Source organism: Eumetopias jubatus, unplaced genomic scaffold, assembly GCF_037043125.1.
Source record: "Eumetopias jubatus isolate StellerSeaLion01/CBP00866 unplaced genomic scaffold, mEumJub1_p1.0 scaffold_4, whole genome shotgun sequence".
In the NCBI taxonomy this organism is placed as follows: Eukaryota; Metazoa; Chordata; class Mammalia; order Carnivora; family Otariidae; genus Eumetopias; species Eumetopias jubatus.
The window spans coordinates 155750119-155772477 of NW_028274810.1; the positions used below are offsets into that span (position 1 = coordinate 155750119).

The 22359-nt window shown below is 37.5% G+C and overlaps 1 protein-coding gene across 1 annotated transcript in view; it reads left to right on the forward strand.

Annotated features, from left to right (window-relative positions):
• The window catches only part of CNGB3 (cyclic nucleotide gated channel subunit beta 3), a 137499-nt gene extending 120599 nt beyond the window's left edge, over positions 1-16900 (forward strand). Inside the window, exons 16-18 of the mRNA XM_028108924.2 lie at positions 13778-13924; positions 14331-14502; positions 16640-16900. Of these exons, the coding sequence (XP_027964725.2) occupies positions 13778-13924; positions 14331-14502; positions 16640-16900 (580 nt within the window). The remainder of the gene's footprint in view (positions 1-13777; positions 13925-14330; positions 14503-16639) is intronic.
• The last annotated feature ends 5459 nt before the right edge of the window (positions 16901-22359 follow it).

The window sequence follows — 22359 nt, forward strand, 5'->3', positions numbered from 1 at the left end:
GAAAGAAAGAAAGAAAGAAAGAAAGAAAGAAAGAAAGAAAGAAAGAAAGAAAAAAGAAAGAAAGAAAGGAAGGAAGGAAGGAAGGAAGGAAGGAAGGAAGGAAGGAAGGAAGGAAGAAAGAAAGAAAGAAAGAAAGAAAGAAAGAAAGAAAGAAAGAAAGAAAAGAAAGAGAAAGAAAGAAAGAAAGAAAAAGAAAGAAAGAAAGAAAGAAAGAAAGAAAGAAAGAAAGAAAGAAAGAAAGAAAGAAAGAAAGAAAGAAAGAAAGAAAAAAGAAACAAAGTAAATATTCATAAAAAAGGCTTGAGGTTACCAGAGGCAGAGGGTGGGGGGAGGAGAAATTGGAGGAAGGTGGTCAAAAGGTACAAAGGTCAAAAGGTTATAAGATAAATAGCTACTAGGGCTGTAATGTACAACATGACTATAGCTGACACTGCTGTATAATAGATAGGAAAGTAAAGAGTAAATCCTAAGAGCTCCCATCACAAGAAAAATTTTTTCCTTTTTTCCTTTTTCTTTCTTTTCTTTTTATTGTATTTATAGGAGCAGATGAATGTTAGTTAAACCTACTATAGTAACCATTTTATGATATATGTAAATCAAATCATCATGCAGTATGCCTTAAATTTATACAGTGATACATGTCAATTGTTTCTCAATAAAACTGGAATTAAAAAAACTATACAATAAATAATGATTTTCATTGATATCCCTCCTCTTTCCAAAAAGAATTTGTAGGTGTATTCAGTAATTTTTAGTTAATTAGTTCACTGTGATTTATAAAAACAAGTGAAATTTATAATGTGAAGTGCCTCAAAGAAGGCCATGCATGACATGGTAAACAAGAATGGCCAACAAGAAACAATTGCCTCCCTGAAGAGCCTTACAAACAGATAAGACAAGGAAACAAAAGATTCCAATACCAGGTGATGAAATGTTATGGATTACATCCAAAGATGGAGTATACACAGGATCTTACAGAGTACAAGGCTTCAAAATGACCAGTGTATCCCTTGGATTTGGCAATTACCTGAGCTTATTTGGGAACTGAAGGAAGACATTTCAGTGCTCCTCAAATGGCACATGCAGACAATAATGTGTGCAGAAAGGTCAATCCTGGTAGTCCCTACTGTAGGATCTGTAAATGATTATTCACATAATGCCTATAGTGGTTTCATGGTGGTCCTCACAAAGATATATCTATGCCCTACCCCCGGAACCTATGAATGTAACCTTACTTGGAAAAAAACACAAAAAAAACAAAAAAGGCTCTTTACAGATATAATTAAGTTAAGGATCTAAAGATAAGATCATTCTTAATTATCTGGATGAGCCCTATATCAAATGACAAGTATCCTCACATGAGACAGAAGAGGAAAAGACACAGATGCAGGGGGAAGAGGGAAAGGCCATCTGAAGACCAAGGCAGAAATTGGAATTATGTAGCCACAGCCAGGGAATTCCTGAAGCCACCAGCAGCTGAAAGAGGCAAGAAAAGGTTCTTCCCTAGATTCTTTGGAGGGAGCCCAGCCTTGCCAATACCTTGATTTTGGACTTCGGCCTCCAGAATTGTGAGGGAATGCATTTCTATTGTTGTAAGTCACTGGTTTTGTGGCCATTTGTTAAAGCAGCCCTAGGAAACAAATACCAAACTCTTTAAAATGTTAACTTTAAAATTTTTACTGGGGACAAAAGGTTTGCTTAACACCTCCCTCTGCTCACCCTACATGGCCAGTGCACCTCTGAGACCTATCAATCTTACCTCCTTGATATGTTTCCGATCATTTGCATCTTACCATCTCCATTGTTCCTGCTTTGGTCCAAACCACCTCCACCTCTCACTGGACAACTGCAATGGCCTACTCTGCATTTCCCACTCCAATATCTACATCTTCGGCAGTCCAGTCTCCACTCTGCAGCCAGAGGGATCCTTTGGAAACACAAGTATGATCGTGTCCCTCTTCTTCTGCTTAAAACAATTTAATACTTTTATAATGTTTTTAGGAATAAGAACAAAGTTCTTATCCTGGCCTACAAGGTCCTACAGAGGCTAGCCACTGCCCACCTCTCTACTTCACATTGCACCTCAGTCTTGTGCTCTCTTTAATTCAGACTTCAGTTACCTGAATATGCCACATGCCATATGGCCATGGGGAGTTTTTCACACATGCTGTTACCTCTGTCTGGACATTTTCCCATCTCCTTTACTTAATCTCAGTTCTTTCAGAATTCCCTATATTCTTTACTATAGGGACATCCCAGTTCTCTTTGCTATATGCTCTGTCAGACTATATTCCTTTCTTTCTGAGAACTTATCTTTGTAATTAAGCCCTCATTGGTGCATTTATTTCTTTGATGTCTTTCTTTCTCACTAAATTGTGGGCACCAGGACTATTGTGTATGGCTGTTCAGTTGTGCTCTGCATCAAGATGACCAGTGAGGGACCATATTCCACTCCTGAGTCATGATCTCTTCTATTGTGCTCTTCTTCATGCACAGGTACTCTTTACTTTGCAAATGGGAACGATTTTCTGGCCCAGCTTTGCACCCACAGGACTACATGTGCCCAGAGAAGCTACATTTTTCTATTTTGCACAAAGGCACAGGTTTCCGGGGACAATAACGGACACCACATTTGGTTTGTTCTGCACTCAATTCCCAGCCCTTAGGGCAGTGCTTGGCCCACATAGTAGCTAATAAATAGTTATTCAGTAAATAAGTGAATGTAATTATCTTTCTATCTTTGCAAATGTACTAATACACATTCATTTTTGTCATGAATATGCATATTCAGCCTTGTGCCCTTTTAGTTAATTTTTATTATTAAGAATAGCACGCTGTGTTCATCTTTATAAAATTACTTTGCTTTTATTTCTTTGAGGTTTATTCCCAAAAGTGAAATAACTAGGTCAAAAGGTACAAACATTTCTATAATTCTTGTAATATATGGGCAGATTACTTTCCAGAAAAATTGAATCAATTTACAATACAACATGCGATGTATAGCTATTTTTCCCTAACGTCACTGGCTTTATTATTCTCATTGGTTTTGCATTTTAATAGGTTGTTTTAATTTGCATTTCTCTAAATAGTGCCTGGAAAATAATAGGTCAGCAATAAATATTTTCTAAATGAATTAATTTTCTATGGACCTATTTATTTTCATAAATGTGATCATTTATTTACCTTCTGTATTTCTTTTTTCATCACCCTTTTTTCATCATATATAGCAGGTTATTGAGTAGAATTTAGGCATTGATGTATTCTTATGTATTTTAAATAGTGTGGTTTTCATTTAAAATATTTAAATTCTGACATTTCATCAATTTTATTGGTCAAATCACCCATTCTGAGAAAGCTTTTTTGATATTTACCTTGTATCATAGTGAAAAGTCCAAAAATTTTGAAAAATAATTCTAAACCTCTTTTTCCCTCTACACCATGTTTGCCTATGTATTTTCACTACATCCTTTTGTAGACCATCTCTTTGATTGTGTAGCGCCTTTTTGTTTAGAGCAAAAAGCAAACCTCATCTAAGTTTCACAGTATTCCTGTAAACAACTATATTTTCAGTACCATCGTTAAAACATGTATCCACATATCCTAAGGACACCTCCTAAAGTGACTTTGTCCAGTGTCTCTAATTCTATGAAAATCAAGGTTCCTTACCAACATTTGGAACAGCAAGAAGGGAGTCAAGATTCTGACAGACTTTGGCATAGTTTATCATGCCAGCCTGACTGGCTTCCTCCCTTATTTTTTCTAATGTCCATGGGCAAGTAAATATGTGTCATTAAAATAATTCCAATGACTTCACTGGCAGCACTAGAGTTCAAGTGTGAAAAAAAGGTCTCTTGATTAGTCAGCTCCGGTCTTACATTTGAATTTCAACAATGAAACTCATAGTTTTGTTTTTGAATAAGTCACTTCCCTGATTCTGGACCTCAGTGATTCTGTCAGTAGGTATTAGGTAAGAACCTACATCACCAGACTGACATGGTCATTAAGATATGTCATTGTTAGCTATTCTGACTCCAAAGAAACGCTTAATAAGCTAGTATATAGTTTATTGGATATGGTATTTTCTAACCAGAGTATCAATCGCAGAGTACTCTCCCGAACACTTGAAAGTATATAGGTAAAAAGGGCATGGAATAAAATGTACATGTTATTCTTTTTTTCCTCTCCACATCCTTAGAATTTTTACCTAGATTCTTCATTGTTCAGCTAGTTCAACTCTATTTTCAAGAACTGCTAGGGGGAGAAGGGCTTTGTGTTTTGTATATGTGAAATCTAAACTCTGACGAAAATCCACATACACAGATTTTTCTCAAACTACTTTACAAAAAAAAAAAAAAACCACCAAATTCTAGGTTAACATGTATGCCTTGTATGTATGTATGCCTTGCAGTAGTTTTATGAATATCAAAGTATCTGCAAAGAGCAAGCAGCTTGGGCAGAGGTGACACTAGAACATCTTCTGATATTTGCTCACCTACAAAAGTTTTGTTAGGATTTATTTTTAGTGAAGTGGTAAAAATTTTCAAGCAACAAAGTGTTTTCCAGTAACACTGAAAAGGATAAAAGAGTATCTCAGAAAAAGGCTACAGGTGACCTAACCTCCCGCCCTCTAAATATAATCCACTTGGAAATTTGCTTAATGAGAACAGACATTTGAAGTTTTAATCTCTCACTCAGCATTGGATGTGATGCTCTTTCCATCGACAGTATTCAGAGACCGTTTTATTTCTATTCTAGGAAATGATTCTTCTACATGGAAAAAAAATGCTTTTAAACTAGAAATATCTTTATTTTGGGAAACATTCTCATTTTTTTACATTTAAAGTATTTGCCATTTGGGTTTTTTTTAAAAGATTTATTAATTTATTTTAGAGAGAAAGAGTGCGGGGCAGGGGGGTAGGCAGAGAGAGAATCCCAAGCAGACTCCCTGCTAGCACGGAGCCTGATGCAGGGCTCGATCTCATGACCCTGAGATCATGACCTGAGCTGAAATCAAGAGTCAGATGCTTAGATTGAGCCACCCAGGTGCCCTGCATCTGCCATTTTGAACTGCATTTACCTGTTTAAGAAATCTGTATGGGTTTGCATCCCAGTTCCACAACTTATGAGCTGTGTGACTCTGAGGAAGTTACTCAGCTGAGACTTCATTTCTTCATCAGTCAAAATGGATTAATAAAAAAATATAACTACTCCTTAGGATTGGAAAGCATTATATGTATTAATACATAAAAAAGAACTTAGGGGGTGCTTGGGAGGCTCAGTCGGTTAAGGGTCAGACTTTGGGTTCAGCTCAGGTCATGACCTCAGGGTTCTGAAATTGAGCCCCACCTTAGGCTCTGCACTCAGCATGGAGTGTTTGAGATTCTCTTTCTCTCCCTCTCCCTCTGCTCCTCCCCCATTCACACTCTCTTTCTCACTCTCTCTTTCTCCAAAATATATAAATAAATAAAATCTTTAAAAAAAAGAAAACTTAGAAAAATACCTGACTCATAGTAAGCCTTCAAAAATATTAGCTCGTAGTATTACTATATTTGCTAGTCTGACAATCCTCACCCACATTTATCCCATTCCTAGATTATAAACGGTTTATGGGCAGATGTTAATCATCTGTATAGCCCCAGAACTTAGCATCATATCTAGCTCATTATGGAGTATGGTACTTCTACAAACTCCTATTTTATCTCTATTTTTTTCTTTTCAATTTATACAGTGAATTCCTCATATTCTCCCACATGATAGGCCTCTAAGGTATAATGTTCTGTACAATATCAAACTCATATAGAAACACTCTTTATCGAAAGTCCAGCTGAGAAAGGCAATGTTTAAGAGGGATTATTTGTTCTCTGTATATTCTAGATACAACAAAGAGAGGGCAAGTTACCTGGAAAGCATCATACTGATGCCCCTCCTCACCTACAGAATTATTCTCACTAAACTGGACCTTGGAGTGAAACACAGCCTTTAATGAGGACCATATCACAGTTTTAGCAAACTTATTTTTGCATCTATCATAAAAATATGAGGGTGATGTTCACCATTTACATGTAGTCTCTCCAGTAAGCCCTTCAAGAGACACTTTTATCTTTCTTAAAGCTAAGAATTCATCCACTTTTGAGGTATAAAAGACTAAGAGTCAAATTTGAAACCCTCTTATGGCAAAGTTTGCATTTGTATATGAATCCCATTTATGTCTCCATTCTTATTTTTCTTTTGCTCTTCCATTCAATTTATGCCCAATTTATACCCCTCTGCGTTCTACTTATCTGTGTGAATGCTTTCTGGATATGCTAGCTCTGCTAAAAAGGGCTGTGCAGGCTGTGCACTGCACAAGTCCAGGGAGCTCCAGTCACATAGTCTATGTATGCAGTGCACAATTTATGATGCCATATGAGGCAACTCTGGAAAAAAGCTGAGAATGAATGACAGACTGGGGACTATATCAATATTTTAGCTCTCAGTGATTTATATATATCACATATATGTATATTATATATGCATAATGTGCATATATATGTATATGTGTATGTACACGCATATATGATCTCCATGTCACTATTTATTCCTGACATTTACAGAGTTTTGCACATATAGGTCCTCTCATCCTGAATATACCTTCTCTCTCTGACATTCACACAATTGATTTCACTCACTTATCCACACACTACTGCTGTGTATAGTACCACTAGTACTGTGATGGTTAATTTTATGTGTCAGCTTGACTGGGCTAAGAGGTGCCCAGATAGCTGATAAAACATTGTTTCTGGGTGTGTCTGTGGAGGTGTTTAGGGAAGAGATTAGCATTTGAGTAGAGTGAAGAAGATCACCCTCACCAATGCAGGTGGGATCATCCAATCTATTGAGGTATTGAGGTACTGAAAAGGCTAATTTGCTCTCTCTGCTTGAGCTTACACATCCTTCTTCTCCTGCCCTTGGCCATCAGATATCAACACTCTTGGTTCTTGGGCTTTCAGACCTAGACCTGTATTTATCCTATAGGTTTCCCCCTCATCCCCCCAGTCCAATGACACCACCAGCTTTCCTTGGTCTCCAGCTTGCAGATGGCAGATTGTAGGACTTCTCAGTCTCTATAACAATTCCCATAATAAATCTCTTCTTATGGATTCCAAATATCTCCTTTCTGTATATATCCTATTTGTTCTGTTTTTCTGGAGAACTCCAAGTAATACAAAGTTATATTTATTATTACTTATTACAGTTACATACCACAAATTAGGGTTTAAAATTTTTCAGCCAGGAATTTTACCTAATAGTGCCTTCTTCATAATTAAATTATCAGTAGTCTATAAACACCTATTTCTCCCTAAAGATAATCAGATACTTATAGTAGGTAGTAAAAGATGGCCTTGTTTCCTAAAAGAGTGATTAAGTAACCTGCTTAGAAATGCACATAATAAATGGTAGAGTTATCTGGTCCCAAAGTCTGTATTCTTTCCAAAAAACCATACTAGACTTCAATAATTCTTCTTTTGCCATACTTTAACTCACTGCATTGAATACATGGTAGGTGCTTAATAAATACTTACATGATTGGAGTGAAAATCAAAAAGGTCTTTAAGTTATTGTCTAAGGTCACAGCACACAGAGGTGGATCTAAAATTAGAATCCATTCCTTTTTTTCCTGGGCCATTGCTCTATTCGCTATTTTTTGACCTACAGACACTTATCATTAACCTCAACTATTTATCCTCTAATACATGCTTTCAGAAACTATATAAGGTTGGGAATATTTAGGGATCTTCTTACTAAGCTATTTAATGCATGAAACTTTCCATTGGTGGAATGCTGGAGAAGCATTTTTTGGACAGAAGAAAAAAAAGAGGCTATTTTAAACGTTGCTGAGAGAGTTTGGGCAAAATCCATCTGGCAAACAGACTATTTCTTCCGTTCAAAAACTCATCAAGCACTCTAAACGTGTAACCTGTAGGCAAGTTTAATTAAAGCTTGAGAAATCTCAAAATAACCTGACATTTAAATATGTTATTTCCGCTCTGCTCTCATTGTCTGACACACACAGAGACAGTCTTAGGCCCAAATTAAGCTTCCCAGTGCCATCTAGCCCTGCCTAACTACTGGATTACCCTGTGCACAAGACAACAGGAATGTAAATGAAATAGGCTCATTCTATCATTGTCCTTCAAATACCAACATCCATTTCATAGAGAGACAAGTAAGAAGATAGGAAGTTGGATGGATGGATAGATAAATAAATAGATAGGCAGGCAGATAAGGTAAAATTCATTCCTCTTCCTTAAAAAAAAAAAAGAATGTGAAAGCAAAGCTTGTCTTGGGAAGAACCTCAGGAGAGGACTAAAGAATAAGTTTTTGGGGGGTTGCCTGGGTGGTTCAGCAGTTAAGTGTCCAGCTCAGGTCATGATCTCAGGGTCATGAGATTGAGCCCCATGTCAGGCTCTGAGCTGGGTGTGGAGCATGCTTAAGAGTCTCCCCCTCCCTCTGTCTCTCTGCCCCTTTCTCTTGAAAGAAAGAAAGAAAGAGAGAGAGAGAGAGAGAGAGAAAGAAAGAGAAAAAGAGAAAGAAAGAGAGAGAGAAAGAAAGAAAGAAAGAAAGAAAGAAAGAAAGAAAGAAAGAAAGAAAGAAAGAAAGAAAGGAAGGAAGGAAGGAAGGAAGGAAGGAAGGAAGGAAGGAAGGAAGGAAGGAAGGAAGGAAGGAAGGAAGGAAGAAAAAAGTGTTTTTGCCATGGAACAAGAAATTTAAAATGTGAAATCACCAAACAAAATAAGTAGACATTAACATGGTCAACATTTATGGATTCCAAATATCTACTTTCTGTCTTGAGGGAGAAATTTCATTTTTAAGTGGCCTGGATAGTCCTGGACCTAAGTTTAATAAGAAGTGCTGGTAAGAGGCCCTGTTTGATTCCTTAAGGTGGCCTAACATTAGGATTTTTTCTTCTTTTTTTCTGCCTTATCTGGTTTCAACTGAGCATTCAACTCTCCTCTCTTAGTATGTCAATTATACTTCTTTTAAAGACATTTTAGTGGTAGCCCTAGAGTTTGGGATATACATTTTCAACTAATCTAAGTCTACCTCCACAAAACACTACCTACAGAGCAAGAGCCTTACACAATATTCCCAATTCTTCTGTAGCAGCCCTTTAAGACATTGATGTCATTTATTTCATTTATCCATTTGCTATAATCACCCAAAGCATTACTACTTTATTATTTAAAGTTATTTTTTAGATCAATTAAGAATAAGAAAAACAAAGATTTTGGGCACCAGCGTGGCTCAGTTGGTTAAGCGACTGCCTTCGGCTCAGGTCATGATCCTGGAGTCCCGGGATCGAGTCCCATATCGGGCTCCCTGCTCAGCGGGGAGTCTGCTTCTCCCTCTGACCCTCTTCCCTCTTGTGTTCTGTCTCTCATTCTCTCTCTCTTAAATAAATAAATAAAATCTTAAAAAAAAAGAAAAACAAAGATTTTAGTTTTATTTTACCTCTATTTATTGCTTCTCCAATGTCCTTCCCCTTTTTATGTAGACCTGAATTTCGAACCTACATTATTTTCTTTCTTCCCGTGGAACTTCTTTCAACATTTTTGCAGGGTAGGTGAACAAATGTTGAATTCCCTCTGCTTTTATTTTTCAAAGAAAATCTCTGTCCTTTTTCACCTTGGAAGGGTAATTTCACTGTACATAGAATTCTAGCTTGCTGATTTTCTTTCTTGTTTTTTTTTACTATTTTTATTGAAATACATAATTGGCATATAATATTGTGTAAGTTTTAGGTGTACAACATATTGGTTTTATAAATTCATATATATTGCAATATGATTACCACCACTGCATTAGCTAAGCTCTATCATGTCACATAATTATAATTTCTTCTTTGTGGTGAGAACAATTATGATCTAATCTGTTAGGAACGTCAACACCATATTTCACTCCCCTCTCTTCTTACTTGCATGGCTTCTCATGACAAGTCTGCTGATTATTATCCTTGTTCCTCTTATGGGTGTTTCGTGCCAATCTAAACCTACCAGTGTTGTGGTTGGACTGGCCCTTTTGGTTTTTATTAAGACTGTAAGATACTGGGGCACCTGGGTGGTTCAGTTGGTTAAGTGTCTGCCTTCAGCTCAGGTCATGATCTTAGGGTTCTGGGATCAAGCCCCACCACAGGCTCCCTACTCAGCAAGGAGCCTGCCTTTCCCTCTCCCTCTGCCACTCCCCCTGCTTGTACTCTCACTTTCTCTCTCTGTCGAATAAATAAAATCTTAAAAAAAAAATTATAAGATGCCCTTCAGCAACAATCATCAGGAAACCTTAAAAATATATAGATTTATTACTTACAAGACCTCAAAAATCACACAGCCCACCTGGGGCCACACAGCGAGGTCACAGAGAGAGAAAGAGTGCACAGGCCTGGGGTTCTGTTTTTATTGGGGTTGAGAATGGGGGCCTAGGATTTTGTGGGCTCACTCTTTATTGGTGAATTTAAAACATAAGAGCAGGAATTTAAAGTATGAGAAGTGAAAAAAACAAGCTAGCCCAATGGTCAGTTATCAATCAAGATCTCTAAAACAAAGGAGCCTCAGTGGGGTAAGGCAGCCTGGCTCTTTATATAATTGGGTGGCTAGCAATGTGTTTAATTAAGGTCGGCATCTTTGAAGTGGATGCCTCTTTGAAATGGCAATCAAGCTTAGGTCAGGCACTTGGATTTCAAAAAAAAGGAATAAAACACAACTGTCAGGGGTAGGTATTTATTGTGTGTGGTAGTCTCGGAGCTTCCTGGATCTGTGGTTTAGTGTCTGTCATTAATTTTGGAAATTCCTTGGCCATGATTACTTCAAGTATTTTTTATAATATTAAAGAATGTTGTATGCTATGTATATATTTTCTGTATATGTACACACAATAGATACATGTCTATTTATACTTTTTGAGAAATTGTCCTACAGTTTTTGATGTTTGGGAGCAGGTTGTTGAGGTTTTTTTCATTCTTTTTTTCTCTTTGCATTTTAGTTTGGGAACTTTCTCCTGACCTATCTTCAAGCTCATCTATTTTCTTGGCCATGTTGCAGTCCACTGATGAGCCCAGCAAAGTTATTCTTCATCTGTTACAGTGTTTTTGATTTCTAATCTTTCCTTTTGAATTGTCTTAGAATTTCTTTCTCTCTCCTTTCATTTCCCATCCAAATATTCTTATATGATGTCTACTTTTTCCATTAGATCCTTTAACATATTAATCATAGTCATTTTAAATTCTCTGAGCATTTCAATATCTGTGTCATATCTCAGTCTGGTTCTAGTACTTTCTTTGTCTCACAAGGCTATGTTTTTCTTGTTTATTTTAGTGTGCTTTATAATTTTTTGTTGGAAGTTGTACTTGATGTAATTGTTAATAGGAACTGAGGCAGATAGGTCTTTAGCGTGAGGTTTTATGTTAATCTGGCTAGGAGTTGGGACTGTGTTTAATGTTTGCTGTAGCTCTAGGTGCCAGAACTTCCAAATTTCTTTAAAATGCCCCTGTTTCTATCTCCCCTTTTGACTTTGGCCTTCCCTAAGTACACTTCCTCAGAGAAAGTCTGCATCCTGCAGTTATAATCCACTGTTATTATACAAGAGCCCCATTGATACAATGATAAGATATGAGGGAGATCTATAATCTTGTAATTAAATCTCAGTCTTTTAGTGGATCTGTGCCTGGGATGTGACCTTTACAAGTGTTTCTTGGTTTCCCATCCCCCTTAAGTAAGACAGGAAGGCTAAAGGGGTCTGGGATGGGAGAAACACTTTTCCTTCAGGTGGTATGCGGTTCTGATAGTCTTTTTGCCTAGATAGCAGCCCTTTGTTATGGAGAACAAATAAGCTCTGGGTGTATTTTATGATAATTAATCATTCCCTTCCACTGCCAGAGCCACAAGCAGATCTTTCTTGGTTGTTAATCTTGAGAACATGGTGGGTTTCTCAAGGATAAACCCATACAGGTATCAGTTTCCCCATAATTGTGACCCCTGAGAGTTTCTTGACAATCCACTGTCACCCTAATAGTTTGTCAAAATTACCATTTAAATGTTTGAACCAGTTATAGCTCCAGGCCTTCTGTTTCAGGTAAGTAGGTCTGGCTGTGGCTTTCTGGATTCACCTATCTCTCCACATTTGGGTGGGAGTTTACCCTGTGTCCTCAATTCTCTGACAGATCCAAGAAAAGTTATTGGTTTCCAGTTTGTTCCAGGTTTTTTTTTTTTATAATAAGAACAAAAGTGACAACTTTTAAGCTCTTTACATGTGAGAGCTGAAACCCTGAGTTAGTTTCTTATCAATTAACAGCCAGTCATAATGTTCGTTTTTCTGCAACAGAGAAGCTCATATTGTCTAATACAAATCTTTAGGCATAGGACCCACGCAACTTCTCACACATCATTGCCCCCCAAAGGCAGGGCTGTGAAAGTATGAACATTCCTATTGCCAATTTGCTTTCTCTGTCCTTTCTACCCCTAGAGATTGTGTTTTTATTAATGTGAGCCTTCTCTTTCACACACACATACACACACACACACACACACGAACGAAAAAAACACAACTATTTTCTCCTAACTGGTTGACTCCAAGAGATTAAATACATTGTGTTACCTTGGCAATGCAGAGCTTGTAGTGTTTTTTTTAAACATTTAAATTTGTTTTTTCTTGTCTTGGTTTTATATACCAACCCTTATTTTCCAGATTATTGGTGAATGATATAATTTTTAACCATTTTTTAAATTCATTTGTATGTTCATTTATTCACCAACTACTTATTGGTCACTTCCCAAATACAAATGCCTAGCTATATCTCTAAGAGATATAAAGCCCAGAATTCACTGACATTTGAAGTGGGAAGTTGTATGTGAATGACTATACTACAGAGCAGTTTACAATATTGAGAAATGAGATGATTTGGGAGTTAAGTAGGAGAAGAGATTCGATTCACCAGATATAACCAGGACATCATTAAGATTTGATGTCAGGGCTCTATCAGACAGGGCCCAGGCAGAAAACAGAAAGTACACTCAAACAAGGTAATTTAATAAATGAATTATTGACAGAAGTCAATAGAAGGAAATTGCAAGAAAAATCTAAGTGTATCCAACAAGGGATGGTAATGCATCCTGAAGCTAGCAATAGCAAGGGAGTTTTTCTACAGCTAGGCCTAAAGGAGAGGGCACATTACCAGAACCAAGAAAGAGCTGTGGGAGTCATACTTCTAGAAGATGACCACCTGTGAAGCTTTGAATTTTAGTAAAGAACTGTGGCTACTGCTAACCTAAGGCCTAGCAAAGAGTGAACAGGGGAATAAATGTTCCAACACCACACTCCTCCTGCTTTCCAGTTTCTTAGTGATAGTTCCCATTAGCTACACTCAAATGAAAGTCAGAGGACAAGCCTATGGAGGTCAGTTTTCTGGGGAGCAAAGAGGATGGGGAAGATGAAAAGTGAATCTGGAGGAGCAAATAGAGGATACCCTGTCCAAAGAGACTATGAGCTTCTGGAATCTGGAATGGAGATTCTCATGGGGCACTGATGGCTACAAGTCCTTCATGTGAGGCGGGAATTTAATACAAAACATGTTGAAACCTATTACCACTTCCATCACCACATCTAACTTCCTCCATACAATCATCTGAACTCTCACCTTCACCTTTCCAAAGGAGTATAAATGGTTAAAATATTTGATACCTATTTTTAAAAAATCTTGGTAGAAGAGTGAAACTGGTGGTAAAGATTCACTTTTCTCCTCTTTTAGCCTTCTAGCAGCAAGAGGAGGAAATCGTCGAACTGCCAATGTGGTAGCCCATGGGTTTGCCAATCTTTTAACTCTGGATAAAAAGACCTTCCAACAAATTCTAGTGCATTATCCAGATTCTGAAAAGCTCCTCAAGAAGAAAGCCAGGTATGACCTTTAAAACCCCATTAGAGATTGAGCAGTGATAAACTTTCTCCATGAGGTGCATTTAACGAACAACTGTTTGTGCAACAATCCATTGAAAACTTCACAGATTAGGAGAAATCTTAGTGTCTGGTAGGTTTTTCCAGAATTCTTATAGTACTATCTAAAGTAGCCTTTCTCGGGCGCCTGGGTGGCTCAGTTGGTTAAGCGACTGCCTTCGGCTCAGGTCATGATCCCGGAGTCCCGGGATTGAGTCCCACATCGGGCTCCCTGCTCAGCAGGGAGTCTGCTTCTCCCTCTGACCCTCTTCCCTCCTGTGCTCTCTATCTCTCATTCTCTCTCTCTCAAATAAATAAATCAAATCTTTAAAAAAATTAAAAAATAAAGTAGCCTTTTCTTCTATCCACAGTGTGCTTCTAAAGAAGGCTCCAGCCACAGAGGCAACTTCTCCAAGAAAAGGACTTGCCTTTCTCCTTCCACCAAAACAAGAGATACCTAAAATGTTTAAAGCTTTCCTGGGAGGCACAGGAAAAGCAGGACTTACAAGACTACTCAAATTGAAGAGAGAACAAACCATTCAGGTAATAAGACAGAGTGGACAGAGGGCTGTAACAGACCACTGGACTAAGTATACCCAGACAAGCTTCTACTTTAATTCTTTTCAGACACTGGGATAGTTTGGATGTATCTAATGTGACTATTTACTACTTTATTTATAGCAAATTATTATTATCTAAACTGTATCCTCAAATATCATTACATTTAATCTCTGTTGTTTATTATAGATGTTTTTAATACATATGTATACACAAATATATTCAACTCTCATTATTTGTACATTCTGTATATTTGCATAGCTACCTACTCACAGAAATTTCTTTATAAACCCGAAGTCAGTGCTCAATGTAGTCATTTGCAAACATACTTATGTTCAAAGCAGTGAAAAGTTTAAGTTGCCCAATGCACATGCTCCCAGCTGAAGATGAATAAGAAGACACTCTACCTTCTTATTTCAGTTCTCACACTGTAAAAAAATGACCTTTTCATGGTCTATTTAAGTGCAATGTTTTTCTCATATTTGTACTGCATAGAGCTGAAGTGTTGTCTAGTGTTCCTAAGCACAAAAATGCTCTGATGTGCCTTACAGAGAAAAGACATGTGTTAGATAAGCTTCATTCAAGCATGAGTTACAGTGCTATGGGCCATGAGGTCAATATAATGGATCAACGGAATATATTAAATAAATGTCTCTAAACAGAAATACACATAAAACAAGGTTATATATTGATTTGTTGACAAAAATTTGGCCAGAGGCTCATAGGAACCAAATTCTGCATTATCCCTAGGAGCAATGGTTCAGTATTTGCTAATTCTGTGTTTGTGGCAGCTTTATAGAACAAAACTACCAAGAAAAATGAGAATCAATTGCATATGTATAAGCACACATACATACTTATAAATATATAACACATTTTACCAATGAGCCAATAAATATTTTCATAAATATTCTATCACTTATATATCACAAATGTTAGTAGCCAAAAATAACTTCTTGTTATAGACGAAGAAACTGAGCTCCAGATCAACTTATTTGGATAAGATCACAAAAAGTGACAGAGCAAAAACTATTACCTAGGTACTCAGACTTCTAGGCCTACACTGAGCTGCCTCTCAATTCCTAGAAATTTCAAGATACTCAAATGTTATTATTTTTCTCTCTTGATTTTCGTATTTCTTTGATTCTTGTAATAAGCCTATGAGGACAGATATCAAAAACAGAACAGGGATTCAGGTTTTCTGAATCTAGTCATGTTATCTCTAAAACTGTAAGAAATGGGTGGCTGTGGATCTTTCAGAAGATCGTTAAGCAAATATTATAAATCAGTCACACTCAAGAGACTAAAACTTGCCTCTTCCTTTCCACACAGAAATACTGTGGTGAAAATTAGCAATACAGTATAAACCAAATGCCTCATTTAATCAGCATAGAAGTAATAATTTATGTAAAAGATTAATGGGGTAAAGAAATATGGGTCATTGTATTAAATAAGTTTCTCAATTTTACATATGCACATTCATACCTTGTACAAACCTCTCTTAAACTGACCTGAAGTATCATCAGTGAAGAGCATAGTATGTTTTTTGCTATGAAATGTCTACAGATGATACTAAGCATAATAATTTCTAAAACCATATAGCTCAAGCACCCATGAGACAAGTGGAAGAGACTGTAAGAGGAAAGAGAGATGAGTTTCTCCCTGAGGTTCTCCCATGAGCTTATGCAGCAGGAAAACCATACTTTCTGTAGTATTTTTATGGCATTTGGTTAACAATTTTTATTAGAAAATAAATATTTAAAATTCCATCTTCCTAAAATAAATAAGTACATATTTTTAAAGCAAAAGCAAGGAATCCTGAGCACTAAGTCTAATAATTCAGAGAGCATGAGGACCAATGGGAAGAAAATTCCTTGTCAGGGACAAAAATGCAATCCAGAATTACTCTGTTAAGTCAAATGTGACAGCTCAGCTTCATTCTTCAGCACATCAGAAAGCTGTCAAATGATGGTCAAATGCAAGACAGACATGATTGCCACATTAACTTCATTCAGACAGTCTTTGTCTTGGTAGTGATCCTTAGCCATTGTATATTAATCAAAAGACTCCAGTGTCCTTTATTATGATCTCAAAACCAATTCTTTGTAACTGCTTCTTCCAGAAAGCAAGTGAAAATTCCGAAGAAGGAGAGGGTAAAGGAAGAGAACATGAAAATAAAGGAAGAGAGCCATCAGAGAAAACACAGGACAGCTCTGAATGTAGAGCAAATTCTATTACAGCAGAAGAAATGCCCCAGTCAATTAGAAGGGCAGCTTTACCCACAGGAACTACTTGCCAATCCCTCATCATCAGCATGGCTCTTTCTGCAGAGGCTGGGGAAGAGGTTCTGACGATTGAAGTCAAAGAAAAGGCTACGCAATAAATGTCTGATTATCTTTAGATGTAATCTAGCTAATTCCCAAAGAGATTGTACCCAGGATTGTGGCTTAAATTAATGAGGGGAAAAGACCTTGCCAGGACCCTTGAGAAACCATAAACAAATCCCTAGCTTAGTTTCTAGGACTTATCTGAGAGTGTGATCTTACCCAGTAGTAAGAAGATTACTTCAAAACTATCCCTGTTCTCTGTTGTCATTAGCTTTGTGTGATTGGTATTTCTCCTAATTTATATAGTAGGGCTTTTTCTTCCATTCTCTCTTGATCTTTCTTTCCTCTATTTTGATTAGTTTGGTCCTGGCCCTGAAGTGATTAACTTACCTTTTCAATTTGTGTGTGTGTGTTAAAGTCTTGCATGGCACTGTTAGTCTTGGTTAAATGTCCTATGTATATGAATATTACTTCTCACTTGTAGGGGATTATGAGATTTTAATAAAATGTCCAAAGTAAAATATCAGGTGATTTCCATTCAAACAAGGGTGATGAGTCACTCAACTATCAAATCAACCCAGCCACCGGGACTGAAGGGAAGCAGAGCTAATGGAGTTTATGGATGTGAAATATGACTTGCAGAAAAGTCCCCTAAAGAGCAATATTGGCCAATGGTACCAACAAACCCAGGGAGAAAAACATATTGTAGCAACATGTTGGAAAAATCATTCCCTTTGGGGCGACTGGGTGGCTCAGTCATTAAGCGTCTGCCTTCGGCTCAGGTCATGATCCCAGGGTCCTGGGATCGGGCCCCGCGTTGGGCTCCCTGCTCAGTGGGAAGCCTGCTTCTCCCTCTCCCGCTCCGCCTGCTTGTGTCCCCTCTCGCGCTGTCTCTCTCTCTGTCAAATAAACAAATAAAATCTTTTCTAAAAAAAATCATTCCCTTTGCTAAAGAAACAAACTAGCATTTTCCCTCATACCAACTTGAAAGGCAACAATCTACCTAACTCAGCTGGCTCCACAGACTCAGACTGGAGGAATCCGAAGGTCCCCATCTTCAGATAGGCTACAATGACATTTCCCAGAGTCTTCCTCGAGCATTTGCTTCAAGCGGTGCCAGACCTGAGCTTCTTATTGTTTTCAGCTTTAGTAAAAGTGATGAGGTTAGGAATGCAGACTGTACACATGTCAGATTGACATATCCCTACAATTTGCAGAACCTACATGTACAGCTGTTTACAAAATCTCCAAGTTAATTAAGTGCACTTTAGGAAGTTGTCCTCATGAATCAGCTAACATTAGCATAATTACTAAAGTCTCATGCTGTGAGGAGACTAAAAAAGCCAAGCTGATGTTGGAATAATACATACAGAATTCCATTCTAATAAATGCTATTAGTGTGTAACATGAAGTTCTGTATAATAAGGCTATTCCCAAGTCCCAGAAGATGGTCATTGTAACAGCACTTTGCTGAGAGGGTTTTAACAAATCGTATTAGCCAAAAAGCCTACAACATAGATGCATTCAGCAAACTATGTATGAATCGATCACTATAATAAAATGTATCATCTGGTTGAGTCACCATTTTTGAATATAGTGTTGGAGTATCATAAAAACATGGCAAGTTTTACAAAGGTTAGTTGGTGTTTTTCAGGAGTTGAGGGACTGTAGAGAAATTGTTAAATGGTGCTTGCTGATTAATGGGAGTTTGTGTGTAGAAAGAATGATTTAAAAAGAAAGAAAATATAGAAATAGGGGAAAAGTAACAGAAAAAAATCCTGAATATGTGAATAATATGTTCTTCCCCTACATCCTATAAAGAAATTAAAATATAACACCTTTGTAATTTATGTTCTTCCTCTGTTGCTTATTTTCCTTCCCAAACTATTCCTATTTTAGAAAATATCATCTTCATTTTCCCAGTAATCAGAATGCCCTTCCATTGCTTATTTAGTATCACCAAATCCTTTTTAGTTCTTAAATATTTCTAATTATCCTTTATTTTTCAGTTCCAATGCTATACCTCAGTACCTACTTTCCATTCAGTTCAAATAATCACTTTTTACTTACAATCTCTGCTAATCACTGACCTACCTTCACAATCCTTTTGTCAAGAGAAAAGTCAGATCTTTCTAAAATACTGCTGTCAGTCCATTCAGGCTGTTACTACAAAATACCACAGCCTGGGTAGCTTATAAACAACAGAAATTTGTTTCTCACAGTTCCGGAGGCTGGGAAGTCCAGGATCATAGCCCAGCATGGTAAAGTTAGGGCCTTCCTACTGGTTCATAGCAGACTCCTTCTCACCCTGTTCTCGCATGGTGGAAAGGGCAAGGGATGCCTCTGGGTCCTCTTTTACAAAGGCACTAACCCCATTCATGAGGGCAGAGCATCTGCCAGAGACCGCACCTCCTAATGCTTTCATCTTTGGGGTTAGAATTTCAATATGTCCTTTGGTGGAGGGAGGGGAACACCACATTCAAATAATAGCAACCCCTTTTGGCCATGTTACTTCTCTACTCGGGAACCTACTAGACTCTCCTACCAATTAAGTCTTATTTATCCAAATTTAATTACCACTACCCCAAACATACCTCCACTGACTCTGGTCTTCCTGCTTTTTCTGGACTACCACCTACCTTTCTTCCTCTGGCATTTGTCCATGCTGCCTGCCACAGTATGGAATGTTGTCTCTCCTCCATCACTTTCCTCTTCCCTATACTTCCAAATGTCTCCCAATTGCCTCTAAAAACAACCCATGATGGTTCTAGTCTCAAGGGATTATCTTGTACACTTTCACGTTCTCAGGAAGTACCACATAGTATATAGCACTCCATTGTTCTCTAATTTCTGCTTAACTATAAATTATTTCTACTTAAATCATAACAAGGCAAAGACTAGCTCTTATGCTTTATTTGTATAAAGACGGAAAAGCCCAGTTTTTTAAAGGGAGAGAGAATGTTGATAGGCAAATCATGGAAGTAAAATAAATATGCAATCGACACAGACAATATTCTTGACTTCACTTGCGCTCAAAGAAATATAAATCAGAGCAAAAATGGAGTATCACTTTATACCCATCAAATTGGATAATATTTGAAAGCAGATAATAATACCAAGTGCTGGCAACTTTATAAATTGGAGCTACTATTCTGGTAGTACTTAGCAAAATTCTGGCAGTATACCTTGGAACTCAGCAGTACTACTTCAGAAAATGTATCCCAGAAAATTCTCAAGCAGTTCCATAAGAGAAAATTCAAGAAGAAATGCAAAACTGTATGTAAAGGGGTTAACATCAGGCCTGGGCCAACAAGCATACTAGGGGTCACGTTTCCTTGAAAACTACTCAGTTAAAATAAAAACAGACTGTTGTTTCCAGAAAACTTTTACCTAAGTTACTTACCTGGCTGCTTCTCTGCATTGGAATTACTGAGATCCTTCAGGGAAAAGTCTAATGTTTCAGTCTTATTGATAAGATTTCAAACACTAAATGTTCTGACAGTCTTTGATTTTAGAGAATGAAGTTTCTCAACACCATGTCCTTTTGTTGACTAACAAAAGCAGTGTTTACAGGATCCCATTTATTTATTTATTTTAAAGATTTTATTTATTTATTTGAGAGAGAGAGAATGAGAGATAGAGAGCACGAGAGGGAAGAGGGTCAGAGGGAGAAGCAGACTCCCCGCTGAGCAGGGAGGCCGATGTGGGACTCGATCCCGGGACTCCAGGATCATGACCTGAGCTTAACCAACTGAGCCACCCAGGCACCCTACAGGCTCCCATTTAAAACATACACAAAACAGTATATGTCTTTCAGAAGTATATACCTGTCTAAGGAACCATGTTAAATGCATTAGAGATACTATTGAGGAGGAGAGAATGAAAGTAGCAATAGGAATAAATGATGTGAGAAAAAATAAAAAAACAAGAGCTACAAATAATAAGGGTAGTGAAGAGTGAACCGAGAAGCATGATTAACTCAATCCTACGCACTTAAGTTTCAGTGTTGTGTCTAGTAACAGGCTAGTAGAGAAGTGAGAACCCTGTCAACACCAGGATTTTTCCTTTAGCCTTCGTTACTCCTGAGCCATATAGGTAGCCACTATACACAGACCCACTACTTCATCTTCTTCACTAGTGCCCTGACCTGCCAAAGAGACTTCTCTCCTGCATGTGAGCAGGTCTCCACTGACCACTGCAGAGACTACTTATAAGAAGAAGAAGAAGAAGTACCAGAGACGCTCATGCACAGAGAAAAGGCCATGTGAGGATACAAGAAGAAGACGGCTGCCATCTACAAGCCAAGAGAGGCCTCAGGAGAAACCAAACCATCAGGCATCTTGATCTTGGACTTCCAGGTTCCAAAACTGTGAGAAAATACATTTCTGTTGCTAACTACCCATTCTGTGGTATTCTGTTATGGCGGCCCTAGCAGACTAATATAGTACACATAGTTTCATGAACTATGGTGGGAAAATCTGTTTGAGAAGTAGAAAAGGACAGTGAGCGGTGTCTGTTTTTGCAAATGGCAATATTTCATTCTTTTTTATGGTTGAGTAACATTCCATTTATATATATGCCACGTCTTTTTTATCCATTCATCAGTCAGTGGACACTTGGGCTGCTTCCATAATTTGGATGTTGTAAAATAATGCTGCAATAAACATGGGTGTGTACATATCCCCCATGTTTATTGCAAAAATGTTAGCATTTTTGTATTTTTTTAAATTTTTATTGTTATGTTAATCACTATACATTACATCATTAGCATTTTTGTATTTTTTGGGTAAATACCTAGTAATGCGATTGCTACATCATAAGGTAGTTCTATTTTTAAATTTTGAGGGGCCTCCACACTGTTTTCCACAGTGGCTGCACCAGTTTGCATTCCCACTAACAGTGCACAAAGGTTCCTTTTTCTCCATATCCTTGTCAACACTTACTGTTTCTTGTGTTATTGATTTTAGCCATTCTGACAGTTGTGAGGTGATATCTCGTAGTTTTGATTTGCATTTCCCTGATGCCAAGTGATATTGAGCATCTTTTCATGTGTCTGTTGACCATCTGTATGTCTTCTTGGGAGAAATGTCTGTTCATGGCTTCTGAACAATTTTTAATTGGATTATTTGTTTCTGGTGTCAGGTTGTATCAGTTCTTTATATATTTTGGATATTAACCCTTTATCAGATAAGTCATTTGCAGATATCTTCTCCCATTCCATTGGTTGCCTTTTAGTTTTGTTGATTGTTTCCTTCACTGTGCAGAAGCTTTTTATTTTGATGTAGTCCCAATAATTTATTTTTGCTTTTGTTTCCCTTGCCTCAGGAGACCTATTTAGATAAATATTGCTATGGTCAATGTCAGATATATTACTGACTATGTACTTTTCTAGGATTTTTATGGCTTCAGGTCTCACATTTAGGTCTTTGATCCATTTTGAGTCTATTTTTGTGCATGATGTAAGAAAGTAGTCCAGTTTCATTCTTTTGCACGTAGCTGTCCAGCTTTCCAAACA